At 34.4% G+C, this 27,777-nt stretch overlaps 6 protein-coding genes across 11 annotated transcripts in view; all 6 read left to right on the top strand.

Moving 5' to 3' along the window:
• Positions 1–1,289, top strand: part of LOC111704821 (polycomb protein Pcl) — a 2,408-nt gene extending 1,119 nt beyond the window's left edge. Inside the window, exons 3-4 of the mRNA XM_023477174.1 lie at positions 36–787; positions 1,042–1,289. Of these exons, the coding sequence (XP_023332942.1) occupies positions 36–787; positions 1,042–1,289 (1,000 nt within the window). The remainder of the gene's footprint in view (positions 1–35; positions 788–1,041) is intronic.
• LOC111704833 (conserved oligomeric Golgi complex subunit 6) overlaps positions 1–16,423 on the top strand; it is a 27,183-nt gene extending 10,760 nt beyond the window's left edge. Inside the window, exons 2-14 of one of the 4 annotated variants that reach the window (XR_002765887.1) lie at positions 6,322–6,329; positions 9,574–9,753; positions 9,998–10,159; positions 10,379–10,516; positions 11,953–12,051; positions 12,286–12,387; positions 12,925–13,405; positions 13,478–13,649; positions 13,967–14,282; positions 14,419–14,537; positions 15,282–15,366; positions 15,698–16,089; positions 16,312–16,423. Coding sequence is in view for 2 of the 4 variants with exons in the window: in XM_023477192.1 (XP_023332960.1) it covers positions 9,583–9,753; positions 9,998–10,159; positions 10,379–10,516; positions 11,953–12,051; positions 12,286–12,387; positions 12,925–13,405; positions 13,478–13,649; positions 13,967–14,282; positions 14,419–14,537; positions 15,282–15,366; positions 15,698–15,781 (1,929 nt within the window). In the remaining 2 variants the exon portion in view is untranslated. Of the gene's footprint in view, positions 1–6,321; positions 6,330–9,565; positions 9,754–9,997; positions 10,160–10,378; positions 10,517–11,952; positions 12,052–12,285; positions 12,388–12,924; positions 13,406–13,477; positions 13,650–13,966; positions 14,283–14,418; positions 14,538–15,281; positions 15,367–15,697 lie in introns of all 4 variants that reach the window. The other 3 variants (XR_002765886.1, XM_023477192.1, XM_023477193.1) reach the window with 3 other exon arrangements.
• Positions 7,217–9,576, top strand: LOC111704838 (transmembrane protein 41A-A). The gene is made up of 4 exons (XM_023477197.1): positions 7,217–7,423; positions 8,147–8,567; positions 9,232–9,363; positions 9,454–9,576. Exons 1-4 carry the CDS (start codon positions 7,340–7,342, stop codon positions 9,531–9,533), a joined length of 717 nt encoding a protein of 238 aa, XP_023332965.1. The 5' UTR covers positions 7,217–7,339; the 3' UTR covers positions 9,534–9,576.
• LOC111704835 (zinc finger protein 91) lies at positions 16,423–20,331 on the top strand. The gene is made up of 8 exons (XM_023477195.1): positions 16,423–16,866; positions 16,928–17,025; positions 17,225–17,579; positions 18,109–18,216; positions 18,687–18,983; positions 19,419–19,519; positions 19,673–19,733; positions 19,953–20,331. Exons 1-8 carry the CDS (start codon positions 16,429–16,431, stop codon positions 20,304–20,306), a joined length of 1,812 nt encoding a protein of 603 aa, XP_023332963.1. The 5' UTR covers positions 16,423–16,428; the 3' UTR covers positions 20,307–20,331.
• Positions 20,312–26,977, top strand: LOC111704834 (high affinity cationic amino acid transporter 1). Of its 3 annotated transcripts, none has more exons than XR_002765889.1 (12): positions 20,312–20,561; positions 20,755–20,967; positions 21,249–21,338; positions 21,478–21,816; positions 21,891–21,970; positions 22,209–22,314; positions 22,434–22,553; positions 23,703–23,817; positions 24,093–24,466; positions 24,648–24,788; positions 25,284–25,436; positions 25,761–26,977. XR_002765889.1 is itself a non-coding variant. In XM_023477194.1 (11 exons), exons 1-11 carry the CDS (start codon positions 20,378–20,380, stop codon positions 25,364–25,366), a joined length of 1,845 nt encoding a protein of 614 aa, XP_023332962.1. In that variant the 5' UTR covers positions 20,312–20,377; the 3' UTR covers positions 25,367–25,641. The 3 variants fall into 3 exon arrangements, 1 of the variants encoding a protein (XP_023332962.1); XR_002765888.1 differs by having other exon boundaries at positions 25,732–26,977; XM_023477194.1 differs by lacking the exon at positions 25,761–26,977 and having other exon boundaries at positions 25,284–25,641.
• The window catches only part of LOC111704840 (uncharacterized), a 5,152-nt gene continuing 4,337 nt past the window's right edge, over positions 26,963–27,777 (top strand). The window contains exons 1-2 of the mRNA XM_023477200.1: positions 26,963–27,062; positions 27,463–27,591. Of these exons, the coding sequence (XP_023332968.1) occupies positions 26,964–27,062; positions 27,463–27,591 (228 nt within the window). The 5' untranslated portion in view covers position 26,963. The remainder of the gene's footprint in view (positions 27,063–27,462; positions 27,592–27,777) is intronic.

Genomic DNA, 27,777 nt, shown 5'->3' with positions numbered 1-27,777 from the left:
AAACTCTTTATAAAACTGACAATTTCTTGTTTCAGGTTCTTTGAGTTTGTGTGTACTGTGTGTAATGGGAAGGAGGAAGAAAGCATTGAACGATTAGATCTCTCATTGGTTGACTCAACTCACCTTGTGATATTTAACCTCATTATTTCTAAAAACCAAAAATTTCACGACCTTGAGACCTCTATCCTCCCCTTCATGAAGAAGAAACTGAAGTATCTGCAGGGGAGCAGCTCCAACCCGTTGTTTAAAGCGAACAAGATTGAATCCGAATATATCTCAAAATTGTTATCCGCAAACAAATCCCGGTTCAAGTGCGGAAGTGAGACTGGGAAGAAGAACTCCTTCTGGGGTTTGAGAAAAATGTGTGCTCCGCCCCTACCCAGTAAATACTTCCCTAGGGGCTGGGGTAGATGGGCCACTGGACCTAAAGGGTCCGTAAAGACATATAGTAATCTTGAAATTAGTTCTAAAAAAGGGCGCAAAGCTGTTAAAAATGATTTTCCGCGAAACCCGCATGTCCGGCGGAACAAAGGGAGATTTAAGGATCTCAGTGGAGAGCATTCCGATTCCGACACTTCAAGTCGCGGAACATTAGACTTCTTGATCAAACCTCCGAAAGATTTTACAGGTGCTAACAATCCATTCCGAAGTTTTGGACCACCAAGCGAGGTATCTGACTACATGAGTAGGGGTGGTTCTACTCCAAATAGTTCTCTACGACGAGTTATATCTTCAGATAAGGGGAGTCCGCTTAGCTCAGGGGCTCCAAGCACTGTTACAACAGACGGTGAGTTTTTGCTATATTTAATCTTTCAGTTCAGTCTTATATTGTTTTTGTCTTAAATTGCCTTTTATTTTCTTAATTATTCTTATTATTAAAAGAAACGCTCATTTAATTAATTAAGTGTTGATAGCCTAACCGGAATTGCCGAGATATATTTACGTTTTTGAAAACCGATTCAAAACCAAAATTGTAGTTAGAACATTAACTCCATTCTGAAAAAATGATTGTTTTTCCTTTATGTAAACTTATTGTTTCAGATTCTCTAGTTGAAGATATGCTGCAGAATACTGAAGCTCTAGATTCAGCAGAGCAGGACGAGGAGTTGAAATCTCCAGGTATCAAACTCTCCGATCTCAAAGGTTCATTAAGTTCCTACTTTGCTCCAAGTGCTAAGAGACGAATAGAGCGAGGAGATAAGTTTAGTGTGAAAGCACGTCGTCTTACACTGAACGGAGATATAGCTTACCTCATAGACTGGGAGTCCGGTTCATCAGAAACCTACTAGTTCAGTTGGTTAATGACTGGGAGTCCGGTTCATCAGAAACCTACTAGTTCAGTTGGTTAATGACTGGGAGTCCGGTTCATCAGAAACCTACTAGTTCAGTTGGTTAATGACTGGGAGTCCGGTTCATCAGAAACCTACTAGTTCAGTTGGTTAATGACTGGGAGTCCGGTTCATCAGAAACCTACTAGTTCATTTGGTTAATGACTGGAAGTCTGGTTAATCAGAAACCTATTAGTTTAGTTGGTTAATGACTGGGAGTCCGGTTCATTAGAAACCTACTAGTTCATTTGGTTAATGACTGGGAGTCCGGTTCATCAGAAACCTATTAGTTTAGTTGGTTAATGACTGGGAGTCTGGTTAATCAGAAACCTATTAGTTTAGTTGGTTAATGACTGGGAGTCCGGTTTATCAGAAACCTACTAGTTTAGTTGGTTAATGACTGGGAGTCTGGTTCATCAGAAACCTACTAGTTAAGTTGGTTAATGACCGGGAGTCCGGTTTATCAGAAACCTACTAGTTAGTTGGTTAATGACTGGGAGTCCAGTACATCAGAAACCTACTAAATCTAAACTCTGCTATCTGATAGTCTAGTTCATCAGACATACTTATCCAGTTGTTTATCATTAAGTTAGTTTAATTGAATTACAGTGCTCAGGATCTAGATCTATGGGAGTTTCTTCATATGATGTACATAGATTTTAGGTTCTCATATTTTACTTCAAATAAGCGTTTCCCTTTGGAAAAAAAGTTTCCAATTTTTTTGAAATAACATTTCTAAAAAAATTTAAAAAAATTTTGTTTAGCCGAAAACACCCCACGGCCACCCATGAGTGTCCACAAAAAAATTCAGTCCATTCGGTCCAGCCGTTTGACCGGCTATCGGTGACATATATACGAATGTCTTGTTTTATTATATAGATAGGAAAAACTATTGTCGTGAAAAAATATCTGTAGATAAAGTGGGGGTAAAAAAATATTTTAATCTGAATTTGGCCGGAATAATTTTGTTTCTCTGACGGATAAGGATTATAAAAGGATCCAAAGCACTGACCTCACAAACTAAAACCTATAGTCATGATCCATGTCTAAATTTGTATTTAAAAAACTTCATCGTAATGTTTAAGTGACCCTCCAATCAAACTAAGAAATTGTCGATGATTGAAAAACTGTGATTTGATCAAATAAATGTTTTGAAAGAACGGAAAGGAATCGACAATCTTTGACAACCAGTCTAAACTTGAGGGTCACGCAAAGTTACGTTCAAAGTCTCATCTAGAGGACCAGACGTTATGCATTATTTATGTGCTATAAATTATCTTTAGTTATAATTAATTGTTCTAAACCATTAAAAAGCGGGCCAATTTTTATACATTTAATCATGCATTTTGTAAATAATTTACTTACACGCAACTTCCCTTAGAGTTAGTACTTACCTTTTTTGAGGCTGGTCTTTGTTTTCTATTTCATGTTCTATCTTATCTCTTAAAGGGACCGTTCACTTATTTGGGTAATTTCAGGGTAAACTAAACAGCCTATTCGCTCTTGATTAGTAATAGTCTTACTTTTCAAAGACAACTGTGGCCGGAGAAAAAGTCGATTTTTCATTCAGAATTCGAGCGCAAAGGGACGGTCCCTTTCTATAGACACTAAATGATGTTTTTTTCAGCATGTTGTGAATCAAACTAAATTTCGAATATAAAATTAAACTGTAGTATCTAATCGTTAATTGTAAATGTCATTATTTTTAATTTTTTTTGTTTTTTAACTTTCTATTTCTAAAATAACACTATTTTATCGCATTCAAAATTGTGTATTGCCTGTGTAAAAAGCTGAATTGGACGGGCATGACAAATGAAAAGTTGTGCACATACGGGAAAAATATATACAAAATCTACGAACCAAAATACGAGTAATGATAAATTGATTATCGTAGAGACGTCGTCTTTGTAAACACATTTTACATGTTTTAATACGAAAAACTCAAATATCAAAAGTTTTCAGATTTTAGTACATAATAACGAACACATAATGACATAAAATATAATAAATTAAAATGTTATTGGGCTGCTGTTACTGAAAAAAAAACATCAAATAGTGTCTATAGAGAGGGACCGTCCCTTTCCGCTCAGATTCTGAACGAAAAATCGGCTTTTTCTCCGGCCACATATGTCTTTGAAAAGTAAGACTATTACCAATCAAGAGCGAATAGGCTGTTTAGTTTACCCTGAAATTACCCAAATAAGTGAACGGTCCCTTTAAAAATAGTAATCATTAAAGGTAGTTTCAAATGTTTCAACGCATTTATTTACTTTCTTATAGCTTTTCTTGTTTTAAGCATAAATGAAAATGTAAATTGTAACTCAACACTGCCATACAAATATGTTTATCTCCAAATTTGTGTAAAATGTTTTAATTTTTTACATCGATTTATATCTAGTTTAGACAATGTAGAGGATTTTTATATATTTAACAAATTGTTTAGATAGCTTGGTAATGCGGGAACTTTAAAATTATTGAATAGAGAATTTTAAGTTTCAGAGATAATAATTATCTAGTTTTCGGAAAATTCTTATCAGATTTAACCGTTTTCTTAGAAACTAAAGATAATCTTGTTTATCGTAATCCAGAGTAAGAATTTAATGAATTTGAGCCGCGTCTCAAATCCGCCAAAAACCGTTTTCAGTTGAGCGCCGGCTTAAATCTTGAAACATTGAATACAATTTTAAGTGGAACCAACCATATTTGACCCGCGGCTCAAATTCTTTAAAGTCGGCCTCAGACTTAACAAAAAAAATTATTCAGATTAAAATCGAATATGTTAACAAAAATACATAAAATCTGGAAAGCCTTTTCAGAAAAATATAAACAGGCAGAATTGGTTATTTCTTTTTGATTAAAAAGTATCTGTAAAACCTCTTCGATCTACATTACTCAAAGTCAAATATCTGAACAATCCGTTTATATATTTTAGTATCAAGCATTTAAGATGAATAGGCGTAAAAATGCTTTATCTTAAAATATTAAGAAATTTGTATGTAAAGCATTTGTATTCATAGCCTAAAAATATCTTTATTAAATATTTCTTGGACTCATATTTTGGAAGCAGATTTTCGTTTGTAAACTTCAACGTTACAAATTGCAACTTAACCTTTAAAACATAAATGATATACATTTCATTATGTACGTACATTTTGCATAGGTAACATTTTTTATTTTTTAGTATTGGTAACATTTTTGATAAGGTGAAGATTTGAAAGAGGTTAATGTTGTATAGAATGAAATGGAACTTCTGCAAGTTATTAAAACAAAAAATGTTATTGCAAAAATGCCCCCCTCCTCCCCTATTTACCCTTTTAACATAGCTTCAACTTATACCAAATGTACCATGCAAAAAAACTTCTCCTCAGAATGTAAAAACTGAAAAATGTACATTACATAATGATAATCAAAAATGTCATCATTCTTTGAAATTTTAAAAGAAAATTGAAAATACAACCAAAGCAATTAATATATAAGAAAAGACTTTGAAGGCTTAGGTTTTGTTTTCTTATTCTATGTAAAAAAATCCAACTCTAGTTAAATATGTATTTGTGAAAGCTTTGACATAAAGCTTTTTAGTTTGGATTTAGACCAACTTAAGCAATCAATCCAATTTCAATGAAGACCTTTACTTGACTGAATATTGAAAGTTTGTGTCTTTTGAGACTTTAATTTATTTATGAAATTAACTTTGTAACTTGAACAGCTAGTAATGTAATTAATTTATATGAAATAGATACATCCAGAAGTTAATATTGTCTTTCCATTATTATTACATAGTATCACACTAGATAACACACAAGTCGCTCAGACTAAATTTTACTATCGGTATTTTAAATTTAGAATGTTATTTTTTATATCAATTTGTAAATTTAAAAAATCTAAATTCTTCAAATTGGAAATGTTACCTATCTAGAAGAATTTCTTCTCTGTCTATGAAGTTTCCTGAACATTTTCACAAGAACGTCATTTATTTTGGGGAAAAAATCCTTCTATATCTATGAAATCATCTGTCTATGAAAAATCTTTTATATCTACCATGGTATGCCCTATCTATCAATTTCCTTATTTTCAAAATGTCCTTTCTATGATATGTTCTATCTATGATTTTGTTATTTATGAATTGTCTTTTTATAATTTTATCTATTAAGGAAAAAAATCCTTCTCTATCTATGAAATTACCTCTGAAAAATCTTTCATTTCTATGATATATCTTTTCTCAATTTTTTTATATAAAATAACTCATCTATTAAATGTCCTGTCTATGATTTTGTTATGTATGAAATACCCCAACATCTGGCTTAGAAAGAACTTACTGAATTGTGGTGGTTTCAGAAAAGAAATTGGAAAAGAAAGATAAAATTAGTGCTAGGTTTATAATGGATTATATGATTATGAAGAAAGTAGAGTAAGAGTAGGATGAATTGATAGAATAGAAAAGAAGTAACTGGTGCTAAGATTATAGGACGAATTGAAAGGATAAAAGGGGTGCTAGTAGTAGAACGGATTGGAAGGATAAAAAGGGGTGCTAGTAGTAGAACGGATTGGAAGGATAAAAAGGGGTGCTAGGAGTAGAACGGATTGAACGGATAAAAACGAAGAAATGGGTGCTAGGAGTAGAACGGATTTAAAGTGTAAAAACGAAGAAATGGGGGCTTAGAGTAGAACGGATTTAAAGTATAAAAAGATGAAAAGGGGGCTTGGAGTAGTATGATGGACTAAAAGAATTCCAAAAAGAAAAAAGGTGCTAGCCGCACTAACAAAGGTACACTAAATTACAATTTAGAGCTGTAAACGATCTAATATGATGTGGGAGACCCATATTCAAAAAGCCGACTTATCGTCTAGTAGAAAACAAATGCGGGATAATGGGCTAATAGCCCGAATAGGAGCACTAGCAAACAAGAAACGAAAAAAAACGCCGGCTAAAATATTTCTAAAATGATTCAAATATTATATTCAGACCGCGGGAAAACAAAACTTGAAGAAAAAGTCTAAAAGCATTTCACATTAAATCTAGCTTTAAACTAAATAACCATTATATTTGGCATTTCACCTTGGTTTCGTTTTTAATATCTTTTATATATCTATATTTAACGGGTATAAGGAATTGAGTGTTTGCCACAAACTCTGATTTTATAATCACTATGTTGTAGACCAGATGTTTCAAAATACAAATTCTGTTAAACCAAATAATCTAAGTCTGAAATATCAAATTTTACACCATCGGGTTCTAAAGATATTGGGGATTAAATTAAATTTTGATTTTGTTCCTAAGACTCAATTCCTTTCTGCTTTTCATCGGCATCTAAAGCTTCCCATTCTTCCTCCCCTCAATCTCAAGCCCTGCGATTTTGGAGGAGGCTGCATTCGATTATGTTGTACAGGACCTTTCGAAGTACAAGATGCAGGCCCTGCCCTTCCTAAGCCTTTTTGAGAAATAAGGAAAGTAAAAACGAACGGATTAAAGATGAAAAACATCTTTTGAACAAACTCTATTAGAAATATGTAAAAATAAACAAAACATCAAAACGATATCATACTGATCGATAATATACATTAAAATACATGATATTATATTAAACAATCTACAGAGCGTCCCATATCATATTAGATTATCTCCAAGTTTTAACGCCGAAAGAAACCCAAAATACTCGAAAAGCTTAGTAATTTCCAAAAGAAAATTCTTTATTAGCCTTATCAATTTTTCAAAATAATTCATTCTTCTTAATTTTTCTTATTAGTCCCGAAATTCGCAATTTAGACCGATTGAGGATCTAATATGATGTGGGACACACACACACCCTGTATTATTTCGAGTTAAAATGGTCTTTCAAGACGACTAAATAATTATCATCTGTTGAAAGTCGGGAGTGAAACGCGGTATTCATGTTAATGTCATCAGTAAATACAATCGTTTATTTACAAGAGCTGAAATTTTGTTAAACATATTAAAACAACAAATTGATTTCACACTGTAAATATAAATGTAAAACTTTTAATTTGTGAAGATGTTAGGACGGATTGCTCTGGTTCCTCTCTCCGCCGGGTTCGGAGTTCTGCTCCTTTATCTTCTCACTCTTCAAGCTCCACAAGTAAGAAATATCAAATTATTTAAAGGGTCAGTCCGCTGGAATTCTTGTTTTGCTTTGACTCCTTCTCCTTGGACTTTCGTAGTTTAACTTTCATTATTTGTTTCTAATTTGTTTCTATACGTCTGCGGAAGATATTTTCTGGTCCATATGTTAATATGTTTCCATCTTGATTTACTATTTTTTTTGCTTCAATAAGATTTATGTAAATAGGAGTGTGTGCATCTGCAAAGATCTAAATTTTTTACCTATCTCCCGTTCAAAAATTATTTAGAAAAAAATAGTATTAATGATTTTTTGAAAAAAAAATAGTTTTAATGATTTTTTAAATTTATAAATAAAGTGTATAGAAATGACAGATGATGGTAACAGGAGAGACAAAATTGGTAATTTCCAATTGTACGATTTTTGGACCCTCCCCTCCCCCTCTCTAACAATTTTGTACATGCATTTCATATGTGACATGCAAATAATTGGTTATGTGGCCGTAGCGCCCGGCCCCCTAGTCTGTCCTAGCCGCGGCGCTCGGCCTGGAAAGTATCATAACCTTACCTAACCCTAAAATAATTCAAAATAATTAAAAATGGTTTTGCTGAAAATTAATAGGTCATGTACAAAATTGATAGTAAGGGGGGGGGGCGGGGTGTCCAAAAATCGTACAATAGGACAACGGACCCACATTATTACTCTCATTTTGTGCCTTTTGCTCATCTTATTGTTTTCTAGAACATTGCTCTGAAGTTCCCCTCCTCTCTGGAAGATTTAAAGCTGATGTCGGGAACCCTAAACCTTTTTAAGACAAATCATCCAACCTACGTTCTCCTTCTCTTCTGCTCAGCGTACATATTCAAGCAAACCTTTGCAGTCCCAGGTTCTGTATTCCTGAATATCCTGGCTGGAGCTCTGTACGGAACCTGGCCTGGGTTTATTCTCTGCTCTGTTCTAAGCGGGACCGGAGCATCTTTATGCTATATCCTGGCCAACCTGGTCGGATCTGAAGCTGCCCGGTTTTATTTCCCGGAGAGAATATCTTCGTTTGAGAAGAAGTTAGAGGAGAACCAAGCGGAGCTACCATTCTTCCTTCTCTTTCTCAGATTATTTCCGATGTCTCCGAACTGGGCTTTAAACATGGCAAGCGGTGTATTAGGTACTAAAATATTAGAACTACCTAATTTTTATCTACATTACAAAATGTGCGTCACAACTAGATCAAATCCTTTTAGAAAGATGTATTTTATTTTAAATATAGACCCAAACTGAAATTAACTATTTAGGTAGTATAATGTCAATTTTTTTATATTTTTTTATGTCTTTGTTATCTCCCTGTTTAAGGATTTAGCATATTAATATATTATGTTTATAATTCAAAGTTGATATAACAACATCAATACTGCTAAGTGCTAAGGCTGAATTTTGGAACTATAGAATAATAGATAGATATTCTTCCATGTAGTGCTCAGGATCCGGATCCAAGTTGCAAAATATCAACCAAAAATTGCAAACAAAAAACTTTTGCTCCCATAACCTAAATCTGATTTGTTGAAAAAAACAGAGATTATAAAAGTTTCTCTATCTCTGAATAGTTTTACGTAAAAATAACAAAAAAAAAGGAAGAAAAATAATTTTAAAAACTCTTCTTTTAGAATATTCAAGAAATGCTCTTGACCTGGACTCGTATCCTTTTTTTCCAGTGCGGATTCAGGATCCAGATCCGTGTTAAAAGTAAATGGATCCTAAGCACTGCTTTAATGTATAGACAATAGACGCGTTTACTGGATAGAAACATTTTAATGGTTTTATACATTCTCTAGGTGTTCCATTGCATCTATTTTTTCTCAGCGTGTTTTTCGGCTTAATGCCGTACAATTACTTGTGTGTTACTTCCGGTGCAATCCTAGCGGATATCAGGGATCTAGCGGATATTATGAGCTGGGCAAATATGGGTAAGAAAACTCATTCATTCTCAATCTTAGATTTGCATCTGTTTTGCAAGAATGAATCTTGATAAAAACTAAACCAATTGAATTTTTCAGGTCGATCAGCTGTTGCTGCTGCAGTTGCCTTGGTTCCCTCAATTCTAATAAAATACAGATCTAACAATAAGAAAAGATGACACGGCAGAATTAATTAAATATTAAATTTTCCAGTATTTCAGATAGAATATGCCTGAACATGAAGATGATGTTGTTGAGGTGAAGGAAGGAGGAGGAGGTGGGATCGAGGGACGAAATGAAACTGTTTTGGCGAGGAAGTTGAAGAAGACGTTAGAGTTAAAACTAGAGAAGGACGGAGATACTGTGGATGCACTCATGGAGCTTTCTACATTCTTCAAGGTATATTTTATATTGGAAATCATTTAAACCCAACTCACCCTAGTTCTAATTCTATTCCTCAATCTTATTCTTAAGCCAGACCTTTTATGTTTTACTGTGGCTTATTTATTCAAGCCCTGCTTTTCCCATTTTTATTCTATTAATTTAAGTTTCATTTGATCCAGACCTTTCCATCTACTCCACTCTTCCATTTTATATTTTGTTATATCTCTCAAGAGTTAAAAACTTTCTGTTTTGTTACCAGGAGAATAACTTGAAGACTCGGAGAAACCTACGAGGACAGATTGAAAGACGTAGTTTAGAGATCAATCATGAGTTCCTCTCCGCATTCCAGGCCGTCAAGGAGAGCCTGGACGGGATTCATAATAACGTCAAGGGAATGTCAGACTCGTGCAAATCTATGCAGGTTATTTTTATTATTAATCTTAATATAGAAAATGGTTGCTAATTCACAATTCAGTGCTTAGGATCCATTTAATTTTGATGCGGATCTGGATCCTGGATCCGCTCTGGAAAAAATGGATCCGGATTCAGGTCATTTCTATAAGGTTTCCGAAAGTCACGTAGTTCATTACAAAAATACACAAGGTTGCAGTACAATGTTTATTTATGCTTGTTGATGTAGAACCGGTTGGAGCTGAGTAAGAAACAAACCCAGGAACTGATGAAGAAGACAACTGAGCTCCGAGGGGAAGGAAATAAACTGACCACTCAGAAACAACTAGCGGAGAAGATGAGAGAACGACTAGTTCTCACAAATAAGGTTAAGCATTGATATTTTGTCTGTCCAGGATGTTTCTTATGTTAAGACATGACATTTATAGTTATCTGAGATCGTAACTTTAGTGTGGATATTGTTAATCTTGAACGATTGATCTCGATATCTAATGTAACCACTTATAAATCTGAGGATCAATGCTTGATCCCTGAATTAAAGTTGTCCTTGCTTGGGATGACTATCACGAGAGGAATTAAATCAATCTGTAGATCTGCATAATATGGAGATCAATGCCTGATCCTGAGATTCACAACTCAAAAGATCTGACTTTTGGGACTTCTTGAATAATGTATATCGAGATCAACCATTGGTATTATACAATGTTGAGCAAAAACTGAACCCAGCTTCTATCTTATACTGATTTGATTCATATCTTACTTCCTTTAAGCATTAATTTATTGTTAATTTTATTATTAATTTCTGTAACGAAAAAAGAAATAGGCTATAAAAGATAAAAGAAAAATAATACCAGTATAAAATGTTGTATTATTGTATATGAAAGAAAAATACTTAATGCAACCACTAGAAAATAATATATTCGTCGAGTCGGTTTTTCTTATACTTTATTTTACAAAGATACAAAAAATATAAGATTGATACTATACTAATCAGCCGTGTTAAAAGTAAATGGATCCTAAGCACTGCTTTAATGTATGCCTCTCTTATTAACTAATTCGGATTTTTTTACAACNAATCCCCAAAAACCCGGTTTTAACTGAGCGCCGACTTAAATCTTGAACAATTGAATACAAGTTACAGTAGAACCAACAATATTTGAGCCGCGGCTTAAATTTAACCCGCGGCTCAAATTCTTTTAATTCGGCCTTAGATTTTGTTTAGAGAGGATTATCTTCTCTTCACGTAAAAACCTATATATTTTTGTAACCAGAATTATTCAGTGCATTCACTGATAGAAAAATACTTTTTCTAAAAGAGAATTTTGTTGTCCCCAGGACATGATCGGGGTGTTACGATCAAATTTCGGATTTTTTTTCTATTGCGAAAGTTTGGTGTTCTCTGGGTTTATATTGATCTACCAGGTGCTGTAATCTTGCTGCACATTAATCCATCCACGCTTCATTCATTCTGAGAAGAGGGTTGTCAAGATTCCAGCTGCCGAAGGGCTTCTTAGGCCTGGGAATAATAGAGCGCAGGAATTCTTCTGATGTAGTGGAATGAGGCCCGGGTGACATACTAAATCTGAATCAGGGCATACTGCAGTACAGTGTACAGTGTATACAGTACATGTTTAAGTTTGTAATCAGGTTTCTGTATTTTCATCTTTCTCCAGGGTCCTAAAATAACAGCAAAGGGGGCCGATATAGAGAGAATACATATATTTGGTTCAATTTCTTTCCTATGAAATGTGCAGCTTGTACAACATAAAAAAAGAAATTTTTTGTGACATTTTACGCATTTAGGAGGTTCAAGAGCTAAAGGGAGGAACTGAGATTAATAGGATCGGAGCAAGCTTCTTCCTTGTACTGGAAAAAGTTAAACGGATACACTCGGACTGTAAGGTTTGGATTTAAAACATTAGATCTTAGTTTAATAACCATCTTATATTAATATTTTTGTGACTTAAATATAATATTTTCATGGTCCAAACTAGCTTAGAAACGATTTCGGAAAGTTCTCGCGATAAAAATGAAGTCACTTTTTGTCCCCCCCCCCAAAAAAAAATTGGAAATCATTTTTGGTAGGTGGGGGGATATGCTCTGAAATATTTCCTTCTGAAGAGATTCCTATGCTAGGTTCTGCTTGCTGCCGGTCACCAAGCTACAGGGTTGAGTGTGATGGAGAGAATGGAAGAATACCGGGAGCTGGGACTAGACAGACTTTATCGTTGGTCTCAGGTATTTTTAAAACTTTACAGAAATCAAAAACTTTTGGACACACATTTGTGTAATTTTGAGTATCCATAGACCCTCCCTTGGGTCATGTGAGGCCCCACATAAAATTTAGGCCTTTAGGTTCTTTCGTTTTGACGTTATTATCTACAAACAGACAGACAGAATATAGAATAGATTTATTTTATTACCCAAAATCTTGTTTGATAATAGCAAATAAAACTTTATTGTCCCATGAATCTAACTTTTACACTTGTGTTTTATGCCGAATGTAAGAACATATTTTTTTTACCGTAGCAAGTTTAGTTAGTTATTTAGTCTAAGGAATAAAGTAGAGTTATTTCAAAATCCTTAGTATAGAAAAGTCGTCATTGTGTAGATACATACATCAGGAAAGAATTCAGACTGCAATTATAATCAAAACGTGCGGTGGTTTTATTCACAAATGTATATAGAAATATTTACTAAATTTAACTTTTACGTTAACAATATAGTAGGAATGAAAAACTCAGTTTGTTATTGACTAAGGATGAATATGTTTAGAGTGCAGTACGGAATATAGAGATTGGAGAGAATTCTGGAAACCTTGCTCAAGGATTCTTTCATCTCCAGGAGAAAGAAGCTCTCTTCAACCACATTATCGAGGAGTTCATCTCTTGCCGGAGACAATATATAGTTCGTCAGTTCCTGGATGCTCTAACTGTCGGAGGTCCCGGAGGAACTCCGCGTCCTATAGAACTGCATGCTCATGATCCTACCCGATATGTCGGAGATATGTTAGCCTGGTTGCATCAGATCTGCCCCGGGGAGACGGAGAATATAACGCTTCTTTTTAAACTATGCGATAGGACGGATAAGGTGGAGCTGACGGGACGTATTCTTTCCGGTATAACAGAGGGAGTATGCAGACCTCTGAAATCAAGGATAGAACAGATCCTGGTCTCCGAGTCCAGTGCAATTATTCTCTACAAGCTGACTAATCTCATCAGATTCTACGATAGAACAATTTCAGATATTCTACGTTGTAAGTAATTCCATTAATAATAACAAATGTATGTTGTAAATTCTAAATTGATTTATATTCTTTATGTTGCAGGTTCAAGTGTACTGAGTTCAACTCTATGCGAACTTCAACAACTGTCATATTCACAGTTTCTCTCCTTGCTTCAAACATCTGTGACAGCACAGTTAGCAAAAAGTGAGCTCGGGGACGGATCTTCAGATTTATCTCCTTCTTACACAACATCGTCGCTATTGGGACTTTTAAGGTGTGAATTTTTTCTGGATCAAATCGGAAAAACTTTAATTCAGGACTACGGAAAGAACCAAGAATACTTCAAAAGTATTTTGTTTATTGTTTAAGTAGATTTTTTTTATTTGAAGCTCATTGATTTAGCAAGATACTCTCTCGTCCTAATTATTATGTTTTTTTTTGTGTGTGATTGATTGATTTTTACTTTTAAGTACTTCTGCTCTGTAATAAAATCCTTCTCAGTTTTGATATAAAAATTTTGTTTATCGATGTACTTTTATAAATTACTTTTAAAAAGTATTTTATCTTTGTTTAAATAAATAATCTTTTTAGAGATGTTTTGTCTGGACACTCTGTCGTAGAATCCAGTCAGGCTGATCTACCTGTTGTAGTTCGAGCAGTAGTTGATCCTCTTACTCTACATCTACAGGAAACTGCTCTTAAACTTCCTAAACAAGATGCAGCGGTTTTCTTGCTAAATAACTTCCATCCTCTCCGCTCCACCCTCTCCCTCTACCAGTCCGATGATAAGAGGTTACTTGAGCTGAACAAGAGAATGGAAACCTGTATCCTGGATCTGGTCAGAGAACAAACCTCTTATATTCTTCTTAATCTTGAACTAGTTCCGATCCTTGCCATCATATCACAGGTAGAGTATTTTCATCCATTTTCGAGAAACTTTTATTTTATCAGCTACGAATTTTCTCCTTTAAAATAAAAAACTCGAAATTTATAAAAACCTAAAAAGTTAAAAAATTGATTTCTCTTAAGTTTGAGCTTTTTAGAATGACGGTAGTTCACTCTCCTCTGTGCCTGGCACTCATAGGGAAGCAATAGGAGCTGCCATGGCTAGACTTGATAATCTTCTCTCCGCTCCTGATCTTTATATTCTTCCGTCCACAAGGTATGTCTATTTTAAGAAGTTTCATAAAGACACTTTACCAAATGATGGTCTTCCAAGATCATTTCAACCATGGAAGGGGTACCATTATTGGGAAAATGCATTTAGGAAAGACGGTTTGGAAAATGATATTATAATCTTAACCTCGTCTCATCTATCTTTAACAAGATCTCAAAAGTCTCGTTTTCCCGCTAGTCGTGACTTTTTCTTCAAGAAAGGAATAAATTGAATTAGTAGATAGTGCTAAACTATCCCTATCTGTAGATAGTAGCTAAACTATCCCTATCTGTAGATAGTGCTAAACTGTAGATAGTGCTAAACTATCCCTATCTGTAGATAGTGCTAAACTATCCCTATCTGTAGATAGTGCTAAACTATCCCTATCTGTAGATAGTGCTAAACTGTCCCTATCTGTAGATTGTGCTAATCTATTCCTATCTAAGTCGTTGCTGGAAAGGTAACTTACCGATTTCTGATGTAAGTCACCGGGATGTCACAGTTTTCATTTAATTTGTAGCGATTAAATATTAAATCCGTTAAATACAGCTGTCGCATATTTTCGTTATTTAGAGTTATCCAGAATGCATTATACAAATCTGACAGACGGATTAGTCATTTCTGAAGCGATAAACAATACTTAAGTCCTGGCCTCTGATTTTATAAATCTTGCTTTTGCCTGAATGGATTCTAGAATGATTGCTGCACACTAGAGTTCTAAGAATTACTAAATTTATTAATCTACTCTAGATGGTTGGTTTCCTCTCAGCACAGAAAAACTGTCCGGATATCCTCTCATCTTGAATTAGTGAAATCGTACACACTTCTTTATCAGGTACAAACCTTTACACTTGGGGGGGGGGGGAGGGGAGGGGATCTTATTATTATATGATAAGTAAAAAAGAATTTAGCGTATTAGGCTCCTAGGGATATAAAAATGGGAAACCACTTTTTTTTAACTGATAAACAACCTACCTATGCAAGATCTAATTCCACCGTAAAAAAGAGAACCTCCAGTGAACGGGAAAAATCAGTAACTCCTACATAAATTCCTTAAACTTTTTCCATTTAATGTCGAACTAAATTGGGATTTGAAATGAACTTTTTTTATAGGAAGGATTTGGGATTAAAAAATTCTAAATGTTGAATAAGTTCTTTGTATTCAGGCTGTAACGGATCCTAATAACGGATACGAACCTGGAACCCTGAGTAAGACGCCGGAGCAGATAAAACTACTCCTACAGATCTAACACCCTTGTCTTATCTATAGAATGATGAGAAGCCAGCAATATGATGAATCCGTTTCACGTTTTTAAGTTTTTGTTAACTGTACTCTATACCTGAGCGAGTTTTGTATTTATTTCAATTCGTTTGCAATATTTAAACCAATTATATAAAGCTATTTTTTGATCATAGGCCGAAAAATAATCTAAAGGGGTTTACAGAGTGTAGTGGCGATTTGGTAGTGAGGAGTACCAACTGTACCAACCTGTATTTTACTAAATGATCAAATGTTCTGAAATGATGAAAACAATTATAGTTAAGTTTTTTGGACAGGGTAAAAATAATTATTAAATTGCTTTATGTCGGTACAGGGGTTCCAAGTCAGGTTCCCTTTCACATCTATATAATATTAAGTTAAATATCTTTGAATGTTGATTGAGGTTGAGTTTTTTAAAGGATATTGTGAAGTTTTTGGGGTTTTAGCCATAATTTGAAGAAGAATTTAATATTTTACCATGTTTAAGATTCATTTATTGTAATCATCATTTGCTATTAGTTTAGAGTGTTGATGAATTCAGTGATACACCAGTCGGCCGACTTTTTGTGATATGAAATTTATTCCACAGATTTATAAATTTTGAAATTTTATGCACCTATCTATATTTCAGGTAGAATGGGTCGTATCCGGTTAAGACCAGACTCCGCCAGGTTCCAGAAGGTTAAGGATTCAAACCGTATTCGTATATCCATACAAGAGGATGAGGATGAGAAAGATAATGTTTACGGATTTCTCTCAGGACGGACTATATTTGTTGACTCCGGGTACTCTGATGAGTTCGGTAATACTAAGAATATTATGGACTTTATCAGGGATAACCTGGAGATATTCAGTGATATTGAACTCAGGTTTAAAGATCAGAGTATAAAAATAAATTCATTGGTTGTTGGGTTTCTTTTCCCAGCTCTAGAGGATAACCCTGAGCTTGAGGTTGTAATTCTACCAGACCAGTCCTTGGACGAGTTCTTACAAAACCTTGACTTCTTCATGCTCCAGGCTTCTCTTAAACCAACTTCACAACAACCGGTTCAGTTGGAAGAAAAGCATGAAATAGTGAGTATTTTATTAGCTAAATACATTTAATAGAACAATTTAGTTAATTGTAAATATCTAGGATGAAGATTCTCCTCCCTGTGCGAGCCATACTCCCCCTCTGAGGTTTATTTTACCCAAACCACCGGAGAATAATCCTTCTCCAGTTTCTAATCTCGGGTAAATCATGAGCATTTACAATTGTTTCATAACTTTTCAACTTTTTTCCCAGAATTATTACATTATTTATATTCCCCTTTACATAATTTATTTGCCTTCCTAATTAAGGGTTAAACAAACTTTGAAAATAATTCCTAACATGGGGATGAGAGATTTGTGAAAGATATATTTTTAGGTAAAAAATATTTTTAATTATTAGGTCCGAGTCTGTAGCAGAGTCCTTGTATCGGAAACCTGAACCTGGAGATATTAATCCACAATTAAACCTTGATCTTGAAGCAAAGAAAAAATTCTCCAGAAGCCTAGATAATGATGAATCCAACGCTAAAGAAAACCAAGCCCCTACATTATCCTGCCGAGTCTGTAATGCTAGTTTCGACTGTCCAAAAACATGTTTTACGCATGAAATTGTAGATTGCGATATTTTCAGTTCTAGCAAACCGGCGGTGAAGAAAACGACGAATTGGAAGAATTTGACTTCTTTGAACCCCAACCTTACTTGTGAAATATGTAATCAAATATTTCAAAGTAGACGAGCTAGAAACATACATCAGGTGATGATGATTATTCATAATCCATAAATTCTTTTTTTTTAGCTAAAATGGGGGAAATCACTGGGTTTTTTTCGGAGGAAAAGTATAAAATATTGGAAAACTTGTCAGTTAAAATGCAAATTTTCATTTGTCCCCTCAAATAGAATATTTTCATGTACAGGGAAATTATATTCTAGAAAATATTTCCCCCTGATGATATATTCTAATAATTTTTATATTTTAGAGACAAGAACATAAAGATATATTTCCCCCTGATGATATATTTTATAATTTTTATATTTTAGAGACAAGAACATAAGATATATTTCCCCCTGATGATATATTTTATAATTTTTATATTTTAGAGACAAGAACATAAGATATATTTGCCTCTGATGATATATTCTAATAATTTTTATATTTTAGAGACAAGAACATAAAAATATATTTCCCTCTGATGATATATTCTAATAATTTTTATATTTTAGAGACAAGAACATAAAAATATATTTCCCTCTGATGATATATTCTAATAATTTTTATATTTTAGAGACAAGAACATAAAAATATATTTCCCTCCAACTATTACTGTTTGTACTGTGACAAAGTATTCGCCAACAGCAGCTGTTTGACCAGTCATCTTACTCTTCATTCAGAGGTACTGTCATTCCTCATTTTTCGAAACTTTTGTTTAAACCGTCTTCTTCATATAATTCCTTCTCAATATTTCCAAAGGTCAATGGTAGATTGCAAAAATAAGATTAAGCTGTTTTTTACGGTTTAAGAACTGAACCATCATTTAAAAGTTCCACTGTAACATCTTTATCCAGCTCTATAGATTAGTGCCATTTTATACAAAATAACGGAATGAGGCTACTTAAGATTAACCTTTTTTCCGCAAGGTTTTCACATTTTAAAAAATGTACAATAAAATCTGGGATTCTCAAAATTAGAGTATGCTCTAATCTTTACCCTTAATGGAAAGGATTTTAATCAAAAGACATCAGTGAATGTTACGGTATTTTAAAGTTATAAAAACTTTTGATATTTTGCCCAATTCTAGAAAAAATACATAATCTTTCAAAAAACTAATAATAGAAGTATAATGTATGTATGTATTTTCTTAAGGCCAAAGAGTTTATGTGCGACGCATGCGCCATGAATTTCCGAACCTTAAAAGCTCTGCAGAACCATCAGATAAGAGAACACCACGAGGAACTGCACGATGTTAAGAAGTATGAATGTAGTTTCTGTGATAAAGTATTTAGATTTCCTGCTCATCTTAACTCTCACGAACGAGTCCACACCAAAGAGAAACCCTACAAATGTGAAAAATGCGGGAAGGGATTTTCTGTGAAATGCAACTTGAATATGCACATGGAGACGCATAAAAATATGGATGAACGCAAATTTAAATGTACCCAGGTGATTTATTTGTTGTAAAGAATTATTTTCATTATTCTCTAGCCTAGATTTAAGACCAGATCTAATTACTCAAGATGAATGGGGACTGGAACTTACAAAATTAAAGATGGAGTTCGGAAGTAATTCTGTTAGGAATGACATCTTGTTTGAGATCTTATGTTAATGTAATATCCGGGGAACTTATATATACAGAGTGGCATGTCCGATTTAGAGCGGTACCCTTTAAAGCTTTGTCTGATCAAGTATTAATTAGATAATCAGGTTTTTGCTTCTGAAAACTATTTATTTTGTTTCTTGGTTTCTCCACTAGAGTGACTTGCGCAAATCTTGCAGGTGGCTGTTTAATATGATATAGGATTTAGTAAAGTAGTTAGGATCTGGAGCAAGGACGGTTCAAACCATTAAACTGGAAAACATAATGTCTAATTAATTCAGTGTTCTCATGCAGCAACCAGTAAGATTCTGTTGGACCTTCACAATAACACTCACCTAGGTCTCAGACCATTCGTCTGCCAGTCTTGTGGAGCCTCGTACAAGTATGTTTTTTTTATTCTAGTTTGGTTTAGTAAGGTTCATATTTAACAAAAAAATTCTAAAACTTATATAAAAAGACCCCCCAGGCAAAGATCGCAATTTAAGTTGATTTTTTAAGTTGTTAAATCAAAAACTAGAGATTATTTTTTATTTAGGCGTCCTTCCCATCTCCGACGGCACTCTCTTCTAGGATGTAAAAACTTACCGACCAATAAGGTAAATTTTGCATCCTAAATTTGCCAAGCGATTGGAAATTCATTAGTTTCTTAATTTATCAAAAGTAAAGCCAAACAATGCATTACACGCTTGTTCTGCCCCCCCCCCCCTAAACTAACTATAACCGCGGTGTCCAGAATATATCCATAATAATCAAAATATAAAAGTTTACTTGTCTTTAGTATTGAGATGAAATTACTGATGATATATTTTTATCAGAAATTTGCAAGACCAAGATTAAGAACCGAGAATACAAGTTCTTCAATTACACGTGTTCTCTTGTCACACCGAGCAGATGCTGAGTTTGTTGTGGAAAAAACTGAAGAGGATGAGGAGGCTGATCAGGAGAAACAGATAAAGCATGAGGCTCAGGTTCTGGAAGAAGATGAACATTCCATTTTCCCGGATCAGGTCTCAGGAGATCATCAGATCAGTATCGTAGAGGAGGTGGAGGAGAAAGAACGGATAGATTGTGAGGTTGTTGAACAAGAAGTGGAGTGGATGGAGGTTGTTGGAGAAGAAGTTGTTATCGATGGTCAAATACAATACGAAAGTTTAAACAACTATTACTAGTACAAATCATTATTTAAATTTCAGATTAGAATGTTCTAGGCTTTCATTCTCTAGTCTGGGATTAAACCAGGATGGGAAAAATGATTCCCGGCCTGTTCTCCAGGTTTACCCGGAGAAAACAGCTGAACTCTTCTGAGTCAGATAGCAAGCTTGCTCGTTGTTTGAACACTGTAGACCTTACACTACTTGGAGTAGGATCGACCCTAGGAGTAGGAGTTTATGTTCTGGCCGGGGGAGTAGCTAGAGATTCAGCAGGTATTTAAAATCAACGATCATTATTCGTCTGACCGTATTTAAATTTTAAACATTTTCCGTTCTACAAAGTTCTACAGATCACAACTGAGGAAAATGCCACCTTGGTATTTAGTTACTTGGTTACTTAATATACTAATGCCGGATTGATCCACAATCTGTAAATTAAAAGAAGATTTAATTTTTTAACTTTTAGGTCCTAGTGTTGTTCTATCATTCCTGATAGCTGGGATTGCCTCTGCCCTGAGTGGACTGTGCTACGCTGAATTCGGAGCCAGGGTTCCTAAGGCTGGTAGTGCATATATCTACAGTTATGTTACAGTCGGAGAACTTTCAGCTTTCGTGATCGGTTGGAACCTTATCCTCGAGTACGTTATTGGAACAGCCAGTGTTGCGAGAGCTTACTCAGGTGTGAAACTCATTAAACTGGGATCGGATTTTATGAGTTTTGAAAAGTCGTTGAACTACCTACCGCTGGTTCAAATCCTGAATAAACTATTCATTCTCCAATTAGTTACCCGAATTCTCACGAATCTTCAACTTTGAATCAGTGATTCAGGATTTGAACCGGGTGGTGGGTAGTTTAACGACCTCTCCAATTCATTAAATTCTGTTCCTGAATAAATGAGATTATGATTATTTTAAACCTTTATCTGTGAAAAGTTTTGTAATACTAGACTTCTTGTTTAGGATATCTGGACAGTTTGCTTAACAACACGATGAAGACGACATTTAGAGAATATATGCCGATGAACGCTCCCTTCCTTGCAGATTATCCAGGTATAACATTTACTGACGATTTCGGATCTGAAATGTTTATTTAAAAACCAGATGAGCAAAAGGCTTCATTTTATGTAATATTAAGTAAATCTTTTTTGGTCACATCAATAAGCCTGAATTAAGACATAAATTTCCCTAGATTGGACTGCGTTTTCGATAACCCTACTTCTTGCCCTGGTCCTGAGTATTGGGGTTCAGGAGTCCACTAGGTTTAATAACATCTTCACCGTCCTCAACCTGGCCGTCGTCGGGTTCGTCATCATTGCCGGGGTCACCCATTCTGATCTCAACAACTGGAGTTTAGACGTTCAGCCAGGTTCAGAGAAAAAGTTAGGTTCCGGAGGATTTTTCCCGTTTGGTTTAAGTGGGACGCTTAGCGGAGCTGCAACATGTTTCTATGGATTCGTTGGGTTTGATGCTATTGCAACAACCGGTGAAGAAACAAGAAATCCGCAGAAAAGTATCCCTATTGCTATCGGTAAGATTAAAAATTATTTAACTAAATTAATAAAATCTTTTTCTCAATAAAATGATTTTTTTCCTTTTATTAAGTTGTATCTCTACTTGTCGTCTGCTTGGCCTATATGGGGATAAGTAGTGTGTTGACCCTTATGCTACCCTACTATCTTCAGGTGAGCTTATACAGGGATAGTTAAAATATACAATTTAATGAGCTCCGAAGTTGCCCCCCCCCTCTCTCTTTTCGTTTCCCTACACAATCTTGCACTTACCTTAATAGTTCTTTTTCATCGATAAAAATATCCTTCCGATTTATCTTGCAACTCTGCGCAAACCTTCCTCACATATTCGGGTGGGGAGGGGGGGGGGGGCAGTAAATTGAATTACTCCCTAATTCTTTGGTTTTTACAGGATGTAGATGCTCCTCTTCCGCATGTTTTCCGTGAGGTTGGATTACCCTCAGCTGCCTGGGTTGTGGCGGTTGGAGCTCTGTTCGGCCTCTCGACCTCTCTTTTAGGTCAGCACTAACATTCATGATGAATAAACCTCTAATGAGTATTCTGGTGAAAATAAAATTCAAAAGAAAACATGCGACAATAAAAAATTAGGTATATTTTAATATGCATTAAAATTCAGGCGCCATGTTTCCGTTGCCTCGTATAGTTTACGCTATGGCGAATGATGGCTTACTTCCACGCTGTCTTGGATCCGTTCATTCATACTTCAAGACTCCACTCTTAGCTACCCTTTTAGCAGGTATCTTTATACCTTCATGTATACAATACTAGGATCAGTTCATTCCTAATCCTACCTCAATACTCCACTCCTAGGTACCTTTATACTTTCATATATCTTATACTTGGATCCATTCGTTCTAATAGCAGGTACCTTTATACCTTTATATATCCTATACTTGGATCCATTCATTCCTACTTCAAGACTCCTCTTCTTGCTACTCTAATAGGAGGTACCTTTATACCTTTATATATCCTATACTTGGATCCATTCATTCCTACTTCAAGACTCCTCTTTTAGCTATTCTAATAGCAGGTACCTTTATACCTTTATATATCCTATACTTGGATCCATTCATTCCTACTTCAAGACTCCTCTTCTAGCTACTCTAATAGCAGGTACCTTTATACTTTTATATCTTATACTTGGATCCATTCATTCCTACTTCAAGACTCCTCTTCTAGTTATTCTAATTGCAGGTACCTTTATAACACTAAATATCCTATACTTGGATCCATTCATTTCTATTTCAAAATTGTTCGTATTTATTTGATACATTTCATTTCTTAAATAATAGTGATGATATTTTTGCTTGAGTTTTCATATTTTTAAAAGTATTTTTCGATTATTTGATTTCTTAATTTAAAACAAAGGCTCTTTTTTGGACTTTTATGAAAGGAAACAAAACTAATGCAATTTGGATAGGGGGATCTGTTTCCACCCATTACCCATCTGTTACCCATCTGGAAGCAACGAAAATTTAATGAATATTGAGTTACCAGGTGTTTCGTGGCAAAGAACTGGCTCATTCATAACTTAATTTTTACAAAATTGTTTTGATTATTATTTTATTTTTATTTTATTTTGTATTTTGGTTTTTCTCTGATTATATATTCCATATGAAATGCAAGAAACGTAAAACCTAGGATGATCATTTTAGGAAAGTAATGGAGTCTTTTTTAAGTGTACTGGGGTAAAGTTGTTGATGCGCCAGTTGTGAGCCAGGAGCTGCCGACCATAGTAGCGTAGAATGGGATGTATTGTTGGATCGGATCCTGTCCGCTAATAGGACTGAGTCCTAGAGTCTATGTACTTTTTAGTCACAGTTTTCATTTTAATTTATGATGATAAAAGAATTGATATTTGATATTTTATCTTATGCATATTAAGGTCTTTTATCTGGCTTGATGGCTTTAACCTTTAATCTGGCCCAGTTGGTGGATATGATGTCCATAGGAACGTTGATGGCTTATACCATGGTTAGTCTCTCTGTTCTACTTCTCAGGTACAGAAATATAACCCTTCCCACAACCTTCTTGGGTTAGCCCCCTTTACGGTTACTCAATAAACACATCCGGGCTGAAAACCCACCTCTCAGTCAGGACTTGAAACTCCAGGCTGTGGAGTGGAGCCTAAAGCTTTCCCTAACACCCATGATTTGATTTGATTTGACATCTTAAAGCAATAAGATATTTACTTTCTTAGTCCCACCCCGTTAACCATGGGTTAATGATTTTTATTTTGGTTGTTTGGTAACACAAATTTAGAGATTATATTTAGGTACCGGGCCACGGATATAGGGGGAGACTACACTCCTTTATCTACCCAGGATCCTTATGAGTCAGAGGAAGAACTCTTTCCTCTCCGAACCTCCGAGAAGCTTGTATTTACACGCCGGGAGTACATGAGACAAATGTTGAACCTGGATAAGTTATCCCGTCCTACTCCTCTCTCCTCCTACGTCGCAACCCACAGTGCAATCATGTTTACAATCCTTACTATACCCTTCTGCCTGATGCCGCATATGGTAAATATGGAAGTATGGCACGCTAAGCTTGGAATGGTGTTTATGTCTCTGAAATTAATCTCCTGTGTTGTTGTACTCTGTAGACAACCATCAGATACTTCTAGTCTAAGCTTCAAGGTTCCGCTAGGTTAGTAATATTTCACTAAAAATCATAAACCTTTGAGTTTATACTATTATACTAGTAGGTCGGAACTTCTGTACTATTAATTTCCTACTTCTTGTATAAATAACGATTTCTACTAACAAATAGATTTTATAAGATACAATATTATATTTTGCCAAGATTAGTTAGAATATTAATCTTCTAGTTCCTGTTCTGCCCGCAGTATCTATACTGACCAATGTTTTCCTCACGACTAAATTATCTCCTGAAACCTGGGTTAGGTTCTCGGTCTGGCTCCTCGTAGGCATTCTTATCTACGCTTTCTACGGCTGGAGAAATAGTTCAGGTTTAATTTTTCATTATTATGTAATTTATGCATTTATCAATTTCTTTTCTCCGAAGCAGTCGCGTCTTAGATTTGAGACGCGGCTCAAACATGGTTGGTTCCACTTAAAAATTGTTTTCAGTGATTCGAGATTTGAGCCGGTGCTCAATTGAAACCGGTTTATGGCGGTTCAGCGACGCGGTTTAAATTCTTTAAATTCGGCCTCTGTTCACTTAAATAAGAACTAAGAAGAGCCTTTATGAAAGTTTTTAAGTTAAAGATGTTAAGCTTTGATTGAGATCTGATTGAGATATCATACGAGTAAATCTACAAATAATTCCAGAAGAAATTTGCATCGGTGCATTTTTTTTAATGTATTTTTTAAACCCATGAATTATTTTTTATTGGATTTATTAATTATTTTCTGAGTCTAATAGCTTAAATTGTAAAAAACAAGAGTTGAACAATTTATAGTCTTCAGAAAGGATCGAGTGAGTAAAGCTGGTTTGTTTTTAGAGGAGTACAGGATGAAGGGTGAGGTTCCACCTGAGGAGAGAATGGAAAAGGAGAAACCTAGATCAGGATCCGTCCTGCAGTAAGACCAAACCTGGAATCAGATCATCATTTCTTCTTTGTTAAAATATCCTCAGTCCTTCTAATTTGTTTTACGTCAGTGTTCTTGGTCAAAACTTTTACTCTCGAAATAGGCCGGGATCCTAAAAACCCAGTCTTTCAATTTGTGCCCATTTCTAACACTCAGTTTTAGGAATGGGCCAAGTGATAGTTTTGGAACTAATGTCCCCTGATTTGATAATTCCTAGAAAAAAATTACAGGCCTTCCTTAAAAAGATCGAACAGTGTCCAAAATACGGCATTTTTCTCAATATTTCTCCATTTTCTTCCTAAAATTATTTTTTCAACAATTTTTAATTATGGTTTCTGACCAATTGTTTTAAATTTGAAGGACCCTAAAAATATGAGAAAATCTTTTAGAATACAATTCAAGCTTTTGAAATACTAAATTCGTCCTCCATGTGATGTAAAAAAGTCAAATTGTCCAAATATCGGGTTCAAAGTTTCAGCAGAGAAAGATTAACAATGCAGGAGATAATTAATTTCTAATGTCATCCAATATTGAGTTTATTATTAAAATTATCTTTTTGTTGTACCTTGTTTTGGTGAACATTTGAAAAAGAAATCGACTTAAAAATCATCCTTTACAGGCACAAAATAAAAATTGTATCTACACTTAGTAATTAGCTGTTAAAACTTTAAAAAAATTTAAACGATGTTAAACTAAAACTTATGATATTTTCTATCGATCTTCTTTAAGATTTATATAAATTTTATTAATATTTTATATTTTTATTATTAATAATTAAGGCTGGTGAAAAGGTATGTTCTATTTAATAGATATATATAGATCTGGTTTTGGATTTACTTACAGTTGACTTTCAGTTGCAATCATGGTTATTATTCATTTTAATTTCTAGAGTTATCCATCTTTTATTTTCTCATTTTAACTCCTCATCTTACAATTACATTTAAGGAAAATGTTTTAAAAGCCTGGCTCTGTGCAGTGTGCATACTGCTACATACGATACACATTTCCTTGTTAACAATAATTTGTATTTCTGGAGATCTGTTTAAAATCTCGAAATCCTGATTGTCCACCGCACTGTTGCATTTTATTTCATACTGTGATTTACCGAACCCAAGTATTTATTGTATTGTATATTTTTTATTGAAATTTTTATGACTGTATTTATTATACATGTGTTTGATTGAAACGTGTTTATGTATTTTGTAAGATTTAAGCTAAAATGTGGCAATGCCACTATCGAAAATTTTAACTCAATTTCAACGCATAAATATCGTGGATTTTATGTGCAAAAATATTTTTTAATCCTTTGGGGAAGCACAAAATATGCCACACTAAACTTGGGATGTTGTTAAGTGATTTCTGTTGTATAATATTTTAACGCTACCGAATATTATTGTATTTTTGTTGCCAATATACAACAGATATAAAATGGATGCTGCTTAATCATTTGCTGCTGAAGCACAAAAACGTTGTATTAGATGTAAACAAACATTTTCTACATTTTTCATTGTAACATTGGCTGCATAATATATATGTACTATGTTGCTATGTGGTTTTATTTTGCCATTTACCATGCCGACTAAATTTTACAAATGAATGTTTCAGATGTAAATATTATGGCATCAGCCTCAAGCACAAGTGCTAAGATTTTATTCCAGGATTCAAAACAGAAGCTTTCAGAGCGTGTCCAGGTGTTAACAATTCCATTTTCAAAATATTTTGGAGGATTTTCATCTTTTACTTTTAAAAACATTTTTTAATTTGTCATTCCGAGTGGAAGAAATTTACTTCTAAATTTGATATTTTGTTTACGGAGGAGCGCCGGTGTATTATATAGTTTATAGTACTCATTACACATTTTTCTACAAGCAATGTTAGCTCTATGAAAGCAATGCTGCAACATTGAAAATGCGCAATTTTAAAATGTATTTTTATTTTAAATTAATCCTATTAGCAACGTTTACGAGATCAGATTAAATTAAAATCTGGCCTTTTTTAAATAAAACCTAATCTAATGGAAAATTAAAAGGGGACATATCCATGTTGGGTTTTTTTCGCTGGTTTCCAAGTTTAAATAATACGATATTTTAGGCTAATATTACAAGTGTTGGTTCCCTAGTTCGACAATTACAGAAAGGATCCAGATCTAACGATATCCTTGGACAGACAGTTAGAAACTTCTCTGCAGCTGAAGTATCCATCAATAACACCTCACAACAGGTATTAAATAGATCATCCATCTTCTGAGAGTTAAGAAGTGAAAACTTTTAATCCTTTTCTTTTATTTACTCGATTTTCTAGGGGTTAAAAGTGTAAACTTTTAATCCATTATTTTTTGTTTTCTTCGATTTTCTGTCCTCGCCCTATGCAAAGGTCTAAGACTGGACTAAATTAATAAAATCTTTT

The sequence above is a fragment of the Eurytemora carolleeae genome, unplaced genomic scaffold, assembly GCF_000591075.1.
Source record: "Eurytemora carolleeae unplaced genomic scaffold, Eaff_2.0 scaffold509, whole genome shotgun sequence".
Classification (NCBI taxonomy): domain Eukaryota; kingdom Metazoa; phylum Arthropoda; class Copepoda; order Calanoida; family Temoridae; genus Eurytemora; species Eurytemora carolleeae.
Note: the sequence above shows the minus strand (reverse complement) of the source record. Positions and strands in the feature narration are given on the sequence as shown.

What these genes read in the sequence shown, in the direction of transcription:
- LOC111704835 (XM_023477195.1), top strand. Translation starts at nt 16,429, where the DNA reads ATGGGTCGTATCCGGTTAAGACCAGACTCCGCCAGGTTCCAGAAGGTT. An exon ending in GAGCTAGAAACATACATCAG is followed by an intron (nt 17,580 to 18,108) that starts GTGATGATGATT and finishes TTTATATTTTAG; the next exon opens with AGACAAGAACATAAAAATAT. An exon ending in TCTTGTGGAGCCTCGTACAA is followed by an intron (nt 19,520 to 19,672) that starts GTATGTTTTTTT and finishes TTTTTTATTTAG; the next exon opens with GCGTCCTTCCCATCTCCGAC.
- LOC111704838 (XM_023477197.1), top strand. Translation starts at nt 7,340, where the DNA reads ATGTTAGGACGGATTGCTCTGGTTCCTCTCTCCGCCGGGTTCGGAGTT. An exon ending in TCACTCTTCAAGCTCCACAA is followed by an intron (nt 7,424 to 8,146) that starts GTAAGAAATATC and finishes ATTGTTTTCTAG; the next exon opens with AACATTGCTCTGAAGTTCCC. An exon ending in TATGAGCTGGGCAAATATGG is followed by an intron (nt 9,364 to 9,453) that starts GTAAGAAAACTC and finishes TGAATTTTTCAG; the next exon opens with GTCGATCAGCTGTTGCTGCT.
- LOC111704834 (XM_023477194.1), top strand. Translation starts at nt 20,378, where the DNA reads ATGGGAAAAATGATTCCCGGCCTGTTCTCCAGGTTTACCCGGAGAAAA. An exon ending in CTTCCTTGCAGATTATCCAG is followed by an intron (nt 21,339 to 21,477) that starts GTATAACATTTA and finishes AAATTTCCCTAG; the next exon opens with ATTGGACTGCGTTTTCGATA. An exon ending in CGGCTGGAGAAATAGTTCAG is followed by an intron (nt 24,789 to 25,283) that starts GTTTAATTTTTC and finishes GTTTGTTTTTAG; the next exon opens with AGGAGTACAGGATGAAGGGT.